The following is a 13963-nucleotide window of genomic DNA, read 5'->3' as shown; positions in this document are numbered from 1 at the left end:
AGCGCGTCACCAAAATGGGATCAATCATTCGCGCACCCTCCTAAATGCGCCAAGCGGAGAGAAACCGGATGGTCCCGGGATGCGCGCCACAGCCCAGGCGCCCGCCACATGTGCGCCGTACTTATCAACGATTATTATATTTTCCTTGTTTTGTCGCTTGTGCACCGCGGTTCGTACCCTTTTCCATCGCAATCGGGGTATGGTGCGCTCCTGCTCACGGTAGGGTGATGCATAATTTTCGGGTACTTTTCGTCCTTTTTCACCCCTTTTCCCCTTGCACGGGAAGGTCCTCCTCCGTTACCCGATCGAGCCAACCAAACCGACCGGCGGGCTTTGCATTGTGGTCGCTTTTTTATCGGATTTCAAAACAAACATCCAGCCGCAGCAGCAACGTGGTGACCAGCATTACATCGGATTCCCCATTTACTTTAGAGCCTTTTCTTCAGTGTCCCGCATGTTTGGAAACTGTATCGATTTCTATGCGTCATCGGATTAGCTTGGGCCGGGTGTTATTGTATGTTTTATCGCTTTATTATTGATGGCGAAGATGGCTTGTCCCGTTTAATTGAACTTCTGGGGCCTGTTTTGAACCCGTTTTGTTGGTTTTTCAAATTCCGCACCGCAGGATGTCGTAACAAGTCCGCCGCTCCGTCGACACCGAATGCAACCCGGGGGCTAGTCAACCTATTTTCGGTGGCGTTTCCGTGATACGGATTATACGGACACGGTAGCGGCCCGTCTCGATTGGTTGTGATTTCCACTTGAATATGCGCCACTCAGACTGCGCCGAACCGAGCAGCACAAGCATCAAGAGGTTCCATTATTCCCGTTCGCTTTGTAGTGGCGAATCTCGGGCCGGCGGTTGAAGCGTTCGATTATGCATCAAACGATCGCGTTCGTTTTTTGACGCAAAAGTGGCCTGTAATAGCCGGAATTATGAAAAAGGGTTGGCATTTAATGGAGCAGGATTACAATCAAAGCAACGGCCAACAATGGAGATTTCGAAGTGAAATGAAAAAAAAACCATGCGCAGAATCCTGTTTGACGATTCGACCACAGGCTTAAGAGCGCTGTGAGGGGGAGACCAGGAAGTAGCAGGAAGAACTGGAGAACAAAAAAAAAACAGGATCGGAATTCCCTTTCCGTTAAGGGTGAAACGCATTTTCGAAATCACCTTAACCTACACACCACGTTTAAAAAGCGATAAATTTCAAACAACTTCAACTGCGTGCCATATAAGTTGCCTTAATCGATTCAACACACCGAGGGGGTTGTGCTGACCAGAGGGCTCCTGCTCCAGCATCATGATCGGAGGTAACGGCACCGGGCGTACCAGTGCAGATGTTCTGTTTCGTTTTTCTATCCAAAAAGTAAAGGGAAACCAAGCGGAATGCTGTCTCTCGGGGCTGGAGAGTAAACAAACAAACAAACAAACAAGTATACCACTGATTGCGTGCATCCTGGATCCTGATTTTTATGCAAATGAGTGATTATGTTTCGCTGTGGCATCAACATACAGCTTTAGGTGCATCCGAGGTCGCCCCTTGCGAGACACGCTAGAATAACAGCAATGCAACGCGACAGTGCATTTGATTCCGGTTTCCCGTCCTTAAGCCTCCGACATCTGCCACAGAATCGATGCAGCGCAGAATGTGCAAACTTCCGCCCCACAACGAGGAGGGAGGGTGACGACGATCACGATAATCAACAGTTCTTTGCTGAAGCCTTAAATCGAATGTCATTTTCCCTTCGGGGTTTTCCCGGTTTGGTGTCTGGTTGATTTCCCCCGGGGACAAGAGAGACCCCGGTACGAGGATCCCTGATGGTCGATATCCCGTCGATGTTGGCATAAAAATTTACGACCACGACCGATCACCATCAAGAAGTCAGATCTTTATGAATCAATTCGAGACGAGACGAGCCGAATGGATGGATGGATGGATGGATGGACGGGCCCTGGGTTTGATACCTCCCGGGTTGATACTCATCAATCAGTGTACAGTAAGCGGAACCAAGAGCACCCGAGACCAGGTGTCTGGACGAACCGTCCAAAATCGGCGCGCGCGGGTCGAGGGTCGCCGTTGCCCAAAACGTCGGTGTCGAGGGGCGTTTTGAGTGATGAGCAGGAAATTGTGTTGGCATTTGCGCCCGCGGGATACACACTTCACTTCATTGACACGCTGCATTGTTCGGCCGGGTGATGGGCTGCAGCATTAAAAATGCACTGCGCCACCACGTGGAACGCCGTGGAGGGAAAGGGACTAATTTCTCTATTTCCACCAGGGTTTTACGACACACTTTTCTGCACACAAGGAACGCAATCAGTCTATTGTTGGGAGGCTTTTATCACGTCCACAGCTTTTGCCTACAACTCATCCTTTCGGCCATGTTCTATGCTCCGGTGTGCAGCACGTGTTTGCGATTGGTGATGGCTTATAAACGGAAGTGAAAGTGATGAATACGTTAGAATTACTTGTTTTATCGTACAACACATGTGATGATACAAAGAGGAAAAAAAACGCTTCAGTAGTCTTCTTCAGAAAACAATCGAATTTTTTTCAAGCTGTTCATCTTACCGGATATGGTTTGTAGTCAAAACAAGTAGAAAATATATGTTTAATTTATTACACGATCACTTAGAATTGCTGTTATTGGTTGATATTGTAAGTACTACTATATGTAGCTACAATAGACGCTCTTAACTTTCAGAAATAGAATTACGATATTACAGGTATTACCTCTGTGTTGGGGATGTTTTATATAATACATATGGCACGCCAATTCTCGGTGAAATAAAGGCATCATTTCTCGATCTGGCATCTCGACTGTCCGTCTATTTTACTTTAAATGAAACAGCATGGGACTTTGGAGGCAGCGGTTAATGAGGCCAAAACGCAAGTAGGTCAGCATGATATGCTGCGCTATCGTTTCTTATCGCCCGAAACACGTCACACGTCTCTTATCACGATTATTCAATACTGTTGGTGTGTATTGACCAATTATCGATCAATCATCGTTTTGTTAAAGAAACCAGCCAGAAGCATGTATCAAAAGTGTTTCAATACTAGTAGAAACAGACACAAACAGGCGGTTCCTGTTGTTTAGCATGGATGGGCAGTTTTGGGTGCTGCTTATCAATTTATCAATTTCTAGCGAAAGAGTAACACAACACTCTCCCTAAACCGAAAATGCCAACGTGCGATATAAACCATAAATATCAGTCACAAAATGCACTGTTTCTATTCAACAAACAGAATTCAAAAATAAGGATTCAGAGGAATCGGTGTCCGATCCTTGTCTTTTCAAAAATCAAATCTTTTATTTCGTTTCACATTTTCACAGGTTGTTTCAGAATTTCTAATCTCTGTATGAGACCCAATGCAACTGTTTCATTTCTCTTCTTCGTGGCACATGTTCAGCCAACTGTATAAACACTTCGGAGGTGACGAAATACAAAGCTCGGGATACTCGATCTACGAGTGAAGTTTATTAACAACAACGCCGCTGCGTTTCGATACTGCTAACGATTACAATCACAACTGACCATTTTTCGTCCTACCCGCATCCCATGGAATACTACAAAACAGGATTTTCCGATACCAACGGTGAGTAACGGGGTCCACCGCCATGGGAAGTTTTCGGTTTTGGGTAAATCACGTACAGCATCAGCTGAACGCCAGCCAGTATGCCTCCCAAAAGGTTAGGAATCTAGGAATGAAGTAAAGATCGTTAGATTGTTTATCTGATATCAGGCAAAGACGCCATGCAGAAACACACCTGAACGTAAAGATCATTGATAAGTACGCCATACGCAGTCCACAGGAGGCATACAAAGAATGACGCCACAATGATCGGAAAAGGAAGACTGTCAGTGTTCTGCGTCCGGATAACGTGCGCCAACGTGGACAACGGTGATGCGAAGAAAATGACCGCCAAAAAGCAGCACAGTAGCCCTACAACCAAAGGGGAGAAATGTAGTCGATTGAATGATGTGGCTCCAGCCTCCGCTTCTTACCTATAACCCGAACCGATCGTTCCGTATCGGCAGAAAATGTAGTGTAAAGCGTGGCGCTCAGTATGACGCAGGAAACGACCATAATCTGCCGCACCACTTCCCGCTTGTTGACGCAAAACAGGAAGAATATCACGGTGTACGCAAGAAACAGAGCAGATCCGATAAAGTTAACGAGTATAAGTGTGCTCTCCTCGGTCAAAACGCCATACTTCAGCCACATAAAACAGCTGCAAATGAAAAGATTTATCACATGAGAGCGCCAGCGTCCAGCATATCACTGGACTGGGTAGGTTGTGTGCGACTTACGATAAGAATCCAGATATGAAAGGAAAGGCCGACGTGTCTCCCGTCGATTTCTTCTTAAAATATCTCCGGCAGATGATCCTACAAAACCAACAGCAAGAATGTTAGTCGCCAAAAATCTCGGCGCCACGACTTTCGTACTTACGTGCCAGTTAAAAATTGTAACACCGTGGCCACCGTGGACAGCGAGGCAAGGGTGTTTTTGGATAAAATCGCTTCCATGATGTGATCGGCAGACTGCAGATCATAGCGCCGCGTTGTATCCGAGGTTTCTAAACTCCATCCGGCGGAATTAATACTTTACAACACGCAAGCCCGTGGCCCTGGAACACAATTTCCCCCGTAATTTCAGCTGCGACAATTTTGTTCAATTTTTTGTTTGTTTTTTGCTTTTGTTTTCCACAGATTATGAGTCCCCATCAAGCGCGGCCGCAGCGACTTGCTAAAGGCCCCGGCACACAGCGTCCACAATTTCGGATAACGGATAACAGATTAGCCGTGGCCACACGGGGCGAAAATTTGCGCGCAAATTTGCACATTAATGCCAAAATGTTTTCGCTTCGTGTGGCAGGGGTAAAAACCCGAAAATTTATGCCGAAATGTCAAACGTATTGTTTTCATCTGTGTTTTGGCCGCTGAAGTTGATTTCCGAATAAATTTTGCAGTTTTTAACGATTTTGTTGCTGTTGCTGTTATATTTATATTAAAAATGCAAAAACAATACGAAAAGAACCTACATTTTCGTAAATAAAGCGTTCGATAGCGTCAAGGGTTCAGCGAAAAAGTCCGCGGACGTATAAAAGTTTGACAGCGCGTAAGGGTTAAGCGAAACCGTTTTGGCATTAATTTTTTCGTTTGCGCTAGGGTTTTCGCCCCGTGTGGCCACGGCTATTTAATCAAAAGCCGTGGCCACACGGGGCGAAAACTCTAGCGCAAACCAAGGTACTTTAAAAAGACAGGTAGCTTTATCCAGAACAAATCCTCGATCGTATTTTAGAAAAAACTTCAGAGTTTGACATTCACGGGATGGTGGGATGTTTACTTCGGGAACGCTCTTTTCGGAGCTGTTTTCGCTTTTCTGTGGTATTACGGCAGTTCAAATTCACGAAAAGTGGCACGAAAGTTAAAGTTTATGCAAATATTCTCAAAATTCTTCCTAGTGTTTCAATATGGTATCGGTCCGTAGGTCTTGCCACCCGGCCTAGAACAAGAGCTAGCTAGCGTTCCTGGACCGTGCTCACTCGCTGTAAAACATACCTCGGTTGCTCGATTGATCTTAAATAGAGAGATGAATTATTAGCCGTGGCCACACGGGGCGAAAATTTGCGCGCAAATTTGCACATTAATGCCAAAATGTTTTCGCTTCGTGTGGCAGGGGTAAAAACCCGAAAATTTATGCCGAAATGTCAAACGTATTGTTTTCATCTGTGTTTTGGCCGCTGAAGTTGATTTCCGAATAAATTTTGCAGTTTTTATCGATTTTGTTGCTGTTGCTGTTATATTTATATTAAAAATGCAAAAACAATACGAAAAGAACCTACATTTTCGTAAATAAAGCGTTCGATAGCGTCAAGGGTTCAGGGAAAAAGTCCGCAGACGTATAAAAGTTTGACAGCGTGTAAGGGTTAAGCGAAACCGTTTTGGCATTAATTTTTTCGTTTGCGCTAGGGTTTTCGCCCCGTGTGGCCACGGCTATTTAAACATTCGAAAAAGAGTGAAATCAGGTACTTTCCCTGATAAAACCACCAAACTTGCTCACATCTTCTTCTTCTTCTTCTTGAAACTCACGTGGTTTTGTTGATAAAAGCGCCCTGCTATGAATGTCAAACAAATTCAAAATGGTGACCTGTCAAAGTGGTTAAGAAGCTACCTGTCTTTTTAAAGTACCTTGGCGCAAACGAAAAAATTAATGCCAAAACGGTTTCGTTTAACCCTTACACGCTGTCAAACTTTTATAAGATGCTGCCACACGGAGCGAAAATTTGCGCGCAAATTTGCACATTAATGCCAAAATGTTTTCGCTTCGTGTGGCAGGGGTAAAAACCCGAAAATTTATATCGAAATGTCAAACGTATTATTTACATCTGTGTTTTGGCCGCTGAAGTTGATTTCCGAATAAATTTTGCAGTTTTTAACGATTTTGTTGCTGTTGCTGTTATATTTATATTAAAAATGCAAAAACAATACAAAAAAGAACCTACATTTTCGTAAATAAAGCGTTTGATAGCGTCAAGGGTTCAGCGAAAAAGTCCGCGGACGTATAAAAGTTTGACAGCGTGTAAGGGTTAAACGAAACCGTTTTGGCATTAATTTTTTCGTTTGCGCTAGAGTTTTCGCCCCGTCTGGCACCGCCTTATCGTGTTTATATCCCCGTGGGTCCATTTCTAACTGTCAGCGGCAGTTGTTTTTCTTCATTTTTTCGTTTTCGGTTTCGTTCTTTTTTCCAATTCTCTCCATATCGCGGACGATCCGTTTGAAACCCTTTTGTATTATCAGCAGTAAAAACCGCGGGCCAAGGCGCCTCCATCTACCTCATTTACATGAAGACCCGCCGGATCACATGAGTTGATCGTCTTCATTTCTGTGCGTATCGTCAACGGAAGTGAACGCGAGACGAGACCCTCGCCTCGGTTTCTCTAGAGTTCTAGTTTGCGCAAAATTGGCTCTAAATGCCGAAGGTTACGACTGCGAGCGCGGTGGTGAAAGTGTTGTACTGCGAAGAAGCTAGTAACTGCGCGAAGTGCATGTAGTGAGTTGCAGCATAAGGTCAACGTTCTTTAGTTTCCTCATTTCCACGGACGATTGTGATGGATTCACCCGACCACGAGGAATCCCGGGTTCTGTACAGCGCCGGAAAGGGGCCAGAAATTGTGCAAAACATTAACGCCAACGCACGCAACAAGGTGAGACCGCGACCGCGCTGTTCGGTTTCTTTTTATCTAGCAAAAGTTAATCCTCCTCGGCCCCGGCCCCGTCCATCCATCACTCCGTTGAGCGTTTCGTAAGCTCCCTCACGAAAACCGAGGCCACGAGGAAGAGGATGGTCCAACCCTACAGCAGCGTGCGACCCAAAAATAGGGAAGCCGCGAAAATGCCCACGGCTCACGGCAAGGTGTACGGCATTTCGCGAATCGAATCCACGTGCCGTGCTGGTAGCAGTGCCAGAGGACGCCGCCGTCGCCGCAGAGCTGATGACGAACAAACGAAGCAACCGAATGCGGCAAAAACAGCTGATGCGATGGCGCCAGACGGCGCCGACGACCGGATTTATCATTACTCAGCGGCATGCGTTCGTTTGGGGGAACACCCGAGTTGCACGCTAGACATCCCGCAGACACCAAACAAACGTCGATTGTTATTATTACTCACCTTTGCACCATAAACACGGATGCAATCCAGTAATTGGAAATTATTCCTGACTTGCATCTGCACCGCTCAAGATCTGACGAACCAGTTCCATCCGGTTACCGGAGATGCTAGCGGTTTATCTTTGAAGCAGGCAGCAAAAGCCGCCAAGCGTGTAAACATCACCGTCGTCACAAGCGGCGGCCGCTTGGTCCGCAATGTTTACCATGGTGATTAGGACGCCGAGATGAAGCGCCTCCTGATTGTCCCCTCGCCGGACGCAGGGGGTCTTCATCATGGGTCGTACAATCGATAAGCGATTATCACCCAATTAGCGCCACCGGGTTATGGATCGATTATACGAGTCAATCGATTCCGTGGCCGAATCCGAATCCCTCTGCTCGCGCCACAATAATTAGTGGGGAGCCAAGTCGTTAAGATTAGTAGTCGATGGTGGTCAGCGTAACGCGCCACTAGAATTGTGGAGCCGCGTATATTACAGCGAGTTCATTGGAGCATAGCAACCTTGTGAAGCGCAGAATAAATCATGGTGGCCCTCTCAACGGAGCCAACCGACGTGGAAGTGAGTGATAAGAACAGCACTATGAACCTCACAGTGCGTTAATTAGTGTCACTTCTCTGCGCTTGATAGTCACGCTTGGATTGAGGATAATCCAGGTCAATTAAAGGATCCATAGCACTTCATTTTGCCTATCAGCCGTTGCAGCACTTGTCACAGTACGACTTCACACACTTTTTCAACGGAAAACAACTTACGATAAGGAAGATGAAACTATTTTTTTGGGGGGAAATAATCCCTCAGCGCAAGACCTCGTACACCGTTTGAAAATTCAAGTGGTCTTAGCTAGATCCGAGGCAATACTAACCGAGCAGATCCGTCTTTCTTATCTACCCGAAGATAACGATTGGTTTTTTTCAATCCCTTTTCGTATTATCTCAAGCCATTGAATTGGAAAGCGATTACCTCCCAGTTAATGTGTTTGTCTTCTTAACGCGATTGCAGGAGACGAGATGGACGTTTTGGTTGATCACAGCTGGCATATCGACTACCTTCGGTGCAGCCGTTCCCACTGGCTACAACATTGGCGTGATCAATGCTCCGGCGAACGTAAGTAGAAGACGATACGATACGGCAGATGAACGATAACTCTGGCTCACTGAGAACATAACACATACGGTGAATAGGTCATCAAGAGCTGGTGCAATGAAACGATCTACGAAACCTACGGCACCGTGTTTAGCGAAGGCAACCTGGAAACTTTCTGGTCTGCGGTCGTCTCAATATTCCTCGTTGGCGGTGTGATCGGTTCGTTGGGTGGAGCATGGGTGGCAGATAAGCTAGGAAGGTATGTCAAAACAGCCCATCGGTTGCCGCAACAACGGTTTAACGCAATCCACAAACGCATAACTATCCCTATGTGCACCGTTGAACCAACATTAAGATTTTCATAATCTCACTTGAATGTACGAAACAGAATACAAGCAATTTGTTTTCGATTGGTTCAAATGTGTTCCAAACTTACAAAAACTACCGAACGCACTGAAAATAACTGTTACAAGAAGCCTCGAACAACAATCACAGCTTGCTATGTAATTCCATGTTCGGGATTGCTACGATGATAGGTGGTTTAAGTTCAGAAAATGTGCATAGTACGGTTATGCGTTTGTGGGCAGAGCAACGCTATAATGATGTCTTCTTTTGATTTCCCTCAGAAAACGATCCTTTCTGCTATGTGGCTTTCTATTGGTTGCCGGTGGACTGTGCTTCCAGTTCACCAAAGCGATCGGCTCCGTGGAACTGTTAATGATCGGTCGAATCGTGGTGGGCTTAGCGGCCGGTCTCACGACGAGCACCGTACCTATGTACCTTACCGAGCTGGCACCGCTAGGATTGCGTGGAGCCCTAGGAGTGCTATGCTCTATGGGTGTCACGGGAGGTGTTGTAGTCGGTCAGGTGATGAGCCTGGAGGAAGTGTTCGGAACCGAGGCCCACTGGCAGTTTGCGCTTAGTTTCTATGTACTGCTCGTGATAGCGTTCTTCGTACCTTACCACTGGCTACCGGAAAGCCCCAAGTATCTGTTCGTCATTCGCCGGAAACAGGACGAAGCGGTTAATGAGCTGAAGCGTATCATGGGGCGCAAGGTACGCGACGAGTACATCAAGCAACAGGTGGAAGCGATGCGCCGGGAAGCTTCGCCTGATCACCAGGATGCCGAATGTGGTGATGATTCGACGGTTGTGGAGAAACCGAAAGAACGAACCCTCATATCGGTGCTCCGCGATCCCACACTATTGCTTCCGCTGGTACTGGTTTGTGCCTTACAGGGAGGACAGCAGCTATCCGGTATCAATGCGGTAAGCACCGGCATGACGATTGTCCTTTCAAATATCCTTTACGAATTTCGTTAACATTCCTCTCTCTCTTCTTTTCTCTATTGCAGGTCTTTTTCTACTCAGTTTCCATTTTTGAATCGGTTGGGCTCAGTTCGACGGATGCCAAGTTTGCCAATTTGGGTGCCGGTTGCCTTAACCTGTTCGTGGCCTTCTTCAGTCCCGTCTTGATGGCAAAGTTCAATCGTCGCTTCCTTGCACTCACGTCATGCTCGATGTGTGCCCTATTTCTCTTCGCTCTCACATTTGTCGTGTACTTTATCGTAAGTATTCTATAAACCTGCGCTGTTTCCTCTTGCGATGTGTTCCTCAGTGTTATGCTCACGAACCCATTCTCTTTTTGCTGCTTGCGATACCCATTTCTAGGACGACGTGGAATGGTTTTCGTATGCATGTATCGTGGCCATTTTGCTCTACATTCTATTCTATCAAATTGGCCTCGGTCCTATACCATACTTCATCGGTTCAGGTAAGAGAACTCACTTGTTACTCTTGTTGTCTTGAAGAGCCATAGATTGAATCTCCCTCCTATTCGCCTTATAGAACTATTCGAAGTGGGACCTCGGCCGGCAGCGATGGCGATGGGGAGCCTGGCATCGTGGGGATGCAACTTCATCGTCGCCATGCTCTTCACGACGCTACAGAACGCATGGGGTGCGTTCGTGTTCCTGCCCTTCACCTGTACGTGCGTTGCACTTACGGTGCTGCTCAAGTTCTACCTTCCGGAAACGCGCGGAAAACACATTTCGCAGATTGCACCACTTGTTGCTTCGGGCTTCCGTTCCAAACCGCTAGTGCCTTAAGAGATTAGCAGCAGCAGCAGCAGCAGCAGCAGCAGCAGCCGGAGCAGCAGCATTGACAATACGCCTACGAGGCAGAAAAGACAAACGAAACCAATGCTACACTGGAACAAGTTGTGATGAATATCTAAATTGCTCAAAACGAAAAAAACAAGTAGTAGCAAAGCAAACACAAAACGTGGCTTACAAACATTAGCTTAAGGTTAGCAATCTGTTAACAGTACTTAGTCTTAAGGCAGAGGATTTCATAGGAAGTAAAACGAACGGATAGGATGGTACAGAATTGGATCGTGTTCAGAAGAAAAGAGGAGTAACGGCAATAAAATGGAAAATTTACAATTTGACACTCCTAGTGCATGTTCAACACATGAATGCAACAACTCGGTAATAGTTGGTCTAGCCTCTATCTACCTATTAGTCTGCTTATCTCCCGTCTCGCCCCGGATAGATCCTTAGCGGACGGTCATAAATATACCGTAAACCCAGTAGCTGCCAGAAAAGGTAAACTGCAGTGTGCATTCTCCGCACGCGAGGCCTTCCGGGTGCCGTCGGAGAACACGTTACACCTCATGACCTTGTCATTCTCAATCTGGTGCGAGTGGCAGAAAGATTACGCGATGGATCTCGCATTACCGGTAGAGTCACGTAACGTTCGGTAGCGATTAATGTGACACCTAATTTCATTTCCATTTCCGACAATTTAGGAAACTGGTTGGACACCTCGTTTGGTGGCACTGGGTATTATAACAACATTCGGTGCATCCATTCCCGTTGGTTTTAATATCGGAGTTATAAATGCACCATCGGAGTTCATTAAGCGTTGGAGCAATACCACCGTCCTCTACAGCTATGGAGTACAACTTACGGATGCATCTCTCAACGCACTCATTGCCGTTACGGTGTCGATCGCACTTATTGGTGGAGTAGTAGGATCTCTTGGAGGAGCACATTTGGCTGATAAGTATGGAAGGTACGCACCATGATTGCAATTGTAGCATTCAAAGTAATACCGTCTCCAGTATCTTAAACAATCATCCAATATTGATTAATCGACGGAGTGCCTCTGTGGACAGAACAAATACACATCGAACTTGCTAGACAATCCAAGCGCGGCCGAGTGTTGCCTGCAACTCAATAGCGAGCGAACAGTAGTAAATCGTTGCGATGGAATTAAAGCTTCCTGTAGGTATTCTTCCATAGGTGTCACTAAAGACAGTGGATCATCTTACAACTCTACTGAAATTCTTGCACAGGATACTGGCCTTACTTGGGGTCTTTGTTGGTTTGGATTGATAGTGAACATATCGGTGTCTGTGGCCTGTGGATTTCAAGCTAGCTCCATCAATGCACCAGCGAAAGTGTGTCTCGGTGTTACAACTCGGTGTTAAAGGAATAGCACAGTGTACTTAAGCCACACTTTTCTATTCTCCTCGATCCCCGGCAATTTGTTGTAGATCATTAAAGCCTGGATACGCGCCGTCGTAGCCGATCGCTATGGCGTTAACCTTACAGAGAATTCCTTAACAATTCTTTGGTCCTCGGTTGTATCGATTGTTCTGCTGGGTGGAGTCATAACATCTCATTTCAGTAGCCATATAAGTACCAGATATGGCAGGTAGCCAACAAGTTGCGTTTCAAGTGTGCCTGTATTACCTTCACATCGCATCTGTTCTTATCTTTTCAGGAAAAAATCGTTTCTTTTCTGTGCCATTCTGCTGACGGCTGGAGCATGCTGTTTTCAGTTCTGCCGTGTGGCATCTTCGGTGGAACTGTTGCTTCTGGGACGATTGCTGGTCGGCCTGGCATCGGGCCTCACAACCAGCGTTATACCGATGTATCTTGCCGAATCCTCGCCGATCAAGCTACGCGGCGCCATGGGTGTTCTATGTCCGCTCGGACTAACGGCAGGAGTGGTCGTTGGGCAAGTGGCCAGTCTAGAACAGGTGCTCGGTACTGAAGCAAACTGGCACTACGCTCTCAGCTGCTTTGCGGTGCTGAACATGATATGCTACGCCTTTTACTTCTGGATCCCGGAAAGTCCCAAGTATCTGTACAGCGTCAAGGGCGATCAAGTAGGATCATTACGTGCCATCAGGAAACTATTCGGACGGCACAGTATCGGGGATGATTACATCAAGTTACAGATGGAATGTGCTAACGGTGCAAACTATACCACCGAACTGGAACCTCAAACCAGCCGATCACTATGGTCCGTACTGCGAGATCCAACGCTCAGACTACCATTGATACTGGTGTGCGCCCTGCAAGGTGGACAGCAGCTGTCGGGCATTAATGCGGTATGGAACCAGTTACAGGGAATAATTGACCAACTAACCAGCTTTGAACATCTTCTCCAGGTTTTCTTCTATTCAGTGTCCATCTTTGAGTCCGTGGGGTTCAGCTCTACGGCGGCCAAATTCGCAAACCTCGGTGTAGGTTGTTTGAATCTGCTAGTGTCCATTTTTGGCCCGATACTGATGGCGCGCTGCAATCGTCGTCTGCTGTGTCTGCTTTCATGTTCCGCGTGTTCGGTCATTTTGTTTGTGCTTACGATGTCCATTTACTTCATCGTAAGACTATTCGGAATTCGCGGATATCTCTTTGCACTAACAAACGTGCTGTCTCTCTCCACAGGATATGGTGACATGGTTTTCGTTCGTGTGCATCGGAACCATCCTTTTGTACATCATCTTTTTCCAGCTAGGGCTTGGACCTATTCCCTTCTTCATTGGATCTGGTAAGCATACCCATCGAGTAGACTAAGCTTACCACCAACTATTGCTTTTTGTTGTTGTAGAGCTTTTCGAACTGGGTCCTCGGCCAACCGCAATGGCACTGGGCAGTCTGTCCTCTTGGGGATGTAACTTTATCGTTGGAATGGCCTTCCCCACGCTTCAGGGTATCTGGGGAGCCTTCGTATTTTTGCCCTTTTCCATCACGTGCGTCCTGCTCACGTTGCTGGTTAAGTTCTATCTCCCGGAAACAAGAGGTAAAGAGATTAGCGACGTCGTAAAGAAAGTCTCGCATGGTTTTCGCTCCAAAGTGTTGCGTGATGAATGAAGAATCTTACCTCCGGCTGACTTTTCA

General features: G+C 46.5%; 3 protein-coding genes across 4 annotated transcripts; 2 read left to right on the top strand and 1 right to left on the bottom strand.

Moving 5' to 3' along the window:
* Nucleotides 1-3467: 3467 nt before the first annotated feature.
* On the bottom strand, nucleotides 3468-4725 carry LOC125957542 (sugar transporter SWEET1). The gene is made up of 5 exons (XM_049690317.1): nucleotides 4464-4725; nucleotides 4322-4399; nucleotides 4016-4242; nucleotides 3778-3953; nucleotides 3468-3708 (listed from the first exon to the last, which is right to left on the bottom strand). The coding sequence occupies exons 1-5, from the start codon at nucleotides 4538-4540 to the stop codon at nucleotides 3577-3579; spliced, it is 690 nt and encodes a 229-aa protein (XP_049546274.1). The 5' UTR covers nucleotides 4541-4725; the 3' UTR covers nucleotides 3468-3576.
* Nucleotides 4726-6741: 2016 nt separating this feature from the next.
* LOC125957529 (solute carrier family 2, facilitated glucose transporter member 3-like) lies at nucleotides 6742-11290 on the top strand. The gene is made up of 7 exons (XM_049690298.1): nucleotides 6742-7221; nucleotides 8688-8792; nucleotides 8870-9030; nucleotides 9398-10040; nucleotides 10127-10339; nucleotides 10443-10545; nucleotides 10620-11290. The coding sequence occupies exons 1-7, from the start codon at nucleotides 7126-7128 to the stop codon at nucleotides 10877-10879; spliced, it is 1581 nt and encodes a 526-aa protein (XP_049546255.1). The 5' UTR covers nucleotides 6742-7125; the 3' UTR covers nucleotides 10880-11290.
* A 66-nt stretch (nucleotides 11291-11356) lies between these two features.
* Nucleotides 11357-13951, top strand: LOC125957528 (solute carrier family 2, facilitated glucose transporter member 3-like). 2 transcript variants are annotated; one of them, XM_049690297.1, is made up of 7 exons: nucleotides 11894-12058; nucleotides 12130-12234; nucleotides 12331-12491; nucleotides 12561-13173; nucleotides 13234-13446; nucleotides 13511-13613; nucleotides 13674-13951. In XM_049690297.1, exons 1-7 carry the CDS (start codon nucleotides 12041-12043, stop codon nucleotides 13934-13936), a joined length of 1476 nt encoding a protein of 491 aa, XP_049546254.1. In that variant the 5' UTR covers nucleotides 11894-12040; the 3' UTR covers nucleotides 13937-13951. The 2 variants fall into 2 exon arrangements, with proteins under 2 accessions (XP_049546253.1, XP_049546254.1); XM_049690296.1 differs by lacking the exons at nucleotides 11894-12058; nucleotides 12130-12234; nucleotides 12331-12491 and adding exons at nucleotides 11357-11511; nucleotides 11581-11846.
* The last annotated feature ends 12 nt before the right edge of the window (nucleotides 13952-13963 follow it).

The sequence above is a fragment of the Anopheles darlingi genome, chromosome 3 (genome assembly GCF_943734745.1).
Source record: "Anopheles darlingi chromosome 3, idAnoDarlMG_H_01, whole genome shotgun sequence".
Lineage (NCBI taxonomy): Eukaryota > Metazoa > Arthropoda > Insecta > Diptera > Culicidae > Anopheles > Anopheles darlingi.
Note: the sequence above shows the minus strand (reverse complement) of the source record. Positions and strands in the feature narration are given on the sequence as shown.

Coding starts and splice junctions, on each gene's coding strand:
- LOC125957542 (XM_049690317.1), bottom strand. CDS start 4,540: ATGGAAGCGATTTTATCCAAAAACACCCTTGCCTCGCTGTCCACGGTG. Junction 3,954..4,015: donor ACGATCGGTTCGGGTTATAG/GTAAGAAGCGGA, acceptor CTTTGGTTGTAG/GGCTACTGTGCTGCTTTTTG. Junction 3,709..3,777: donor TCAATGATCTTTACGTTCAG/GTGTGTTTCTGC, acceptor CTTCATTCCTAG/ATTCCTAACCTTTTGGGAGG.
- LOC125957529 (XM_049690298.1), top strand. CDS start 7,126: ATGGATTCACCCGACCACGAGGAATCCCGGGTTCTGTACAGCGCCGGA. Junction 8,793..8,869: donor TGATCAATGCTCCGGCGAAC/GTAAGTAGAAGA, acceptor TACGGTGAATAG/GTCATCAAGAGCTGGTGCAA. Junction 10,041..10,126: donor AGCTATCCGGTATCAATGCG/GTAAGCACCGGC, acceptor TCTCTATTGCAG/GTCTTTTTCTACTCAGTTTC.
- LOC125957528 (XM_049690296.1), top strand. CDS start 11,446: ATGACCTTGTCATTCTCAATCTGGTGCGAGTGGCAGAAAGATTACGCG. Junction 11,512..11,580: donor CGATGGATCTCGCATTACCG/GTAGAGTCACGT, acceptor CCGACAATTTAG/GAAACTGGTTGGACACCTCG. Junction 13,447..13,510: donor CGATGTCCATTTACTTCATC/GTAAGACTATTC, acceptor CTCTCTCCACAG/GATATGGTGACATGGTTTTC.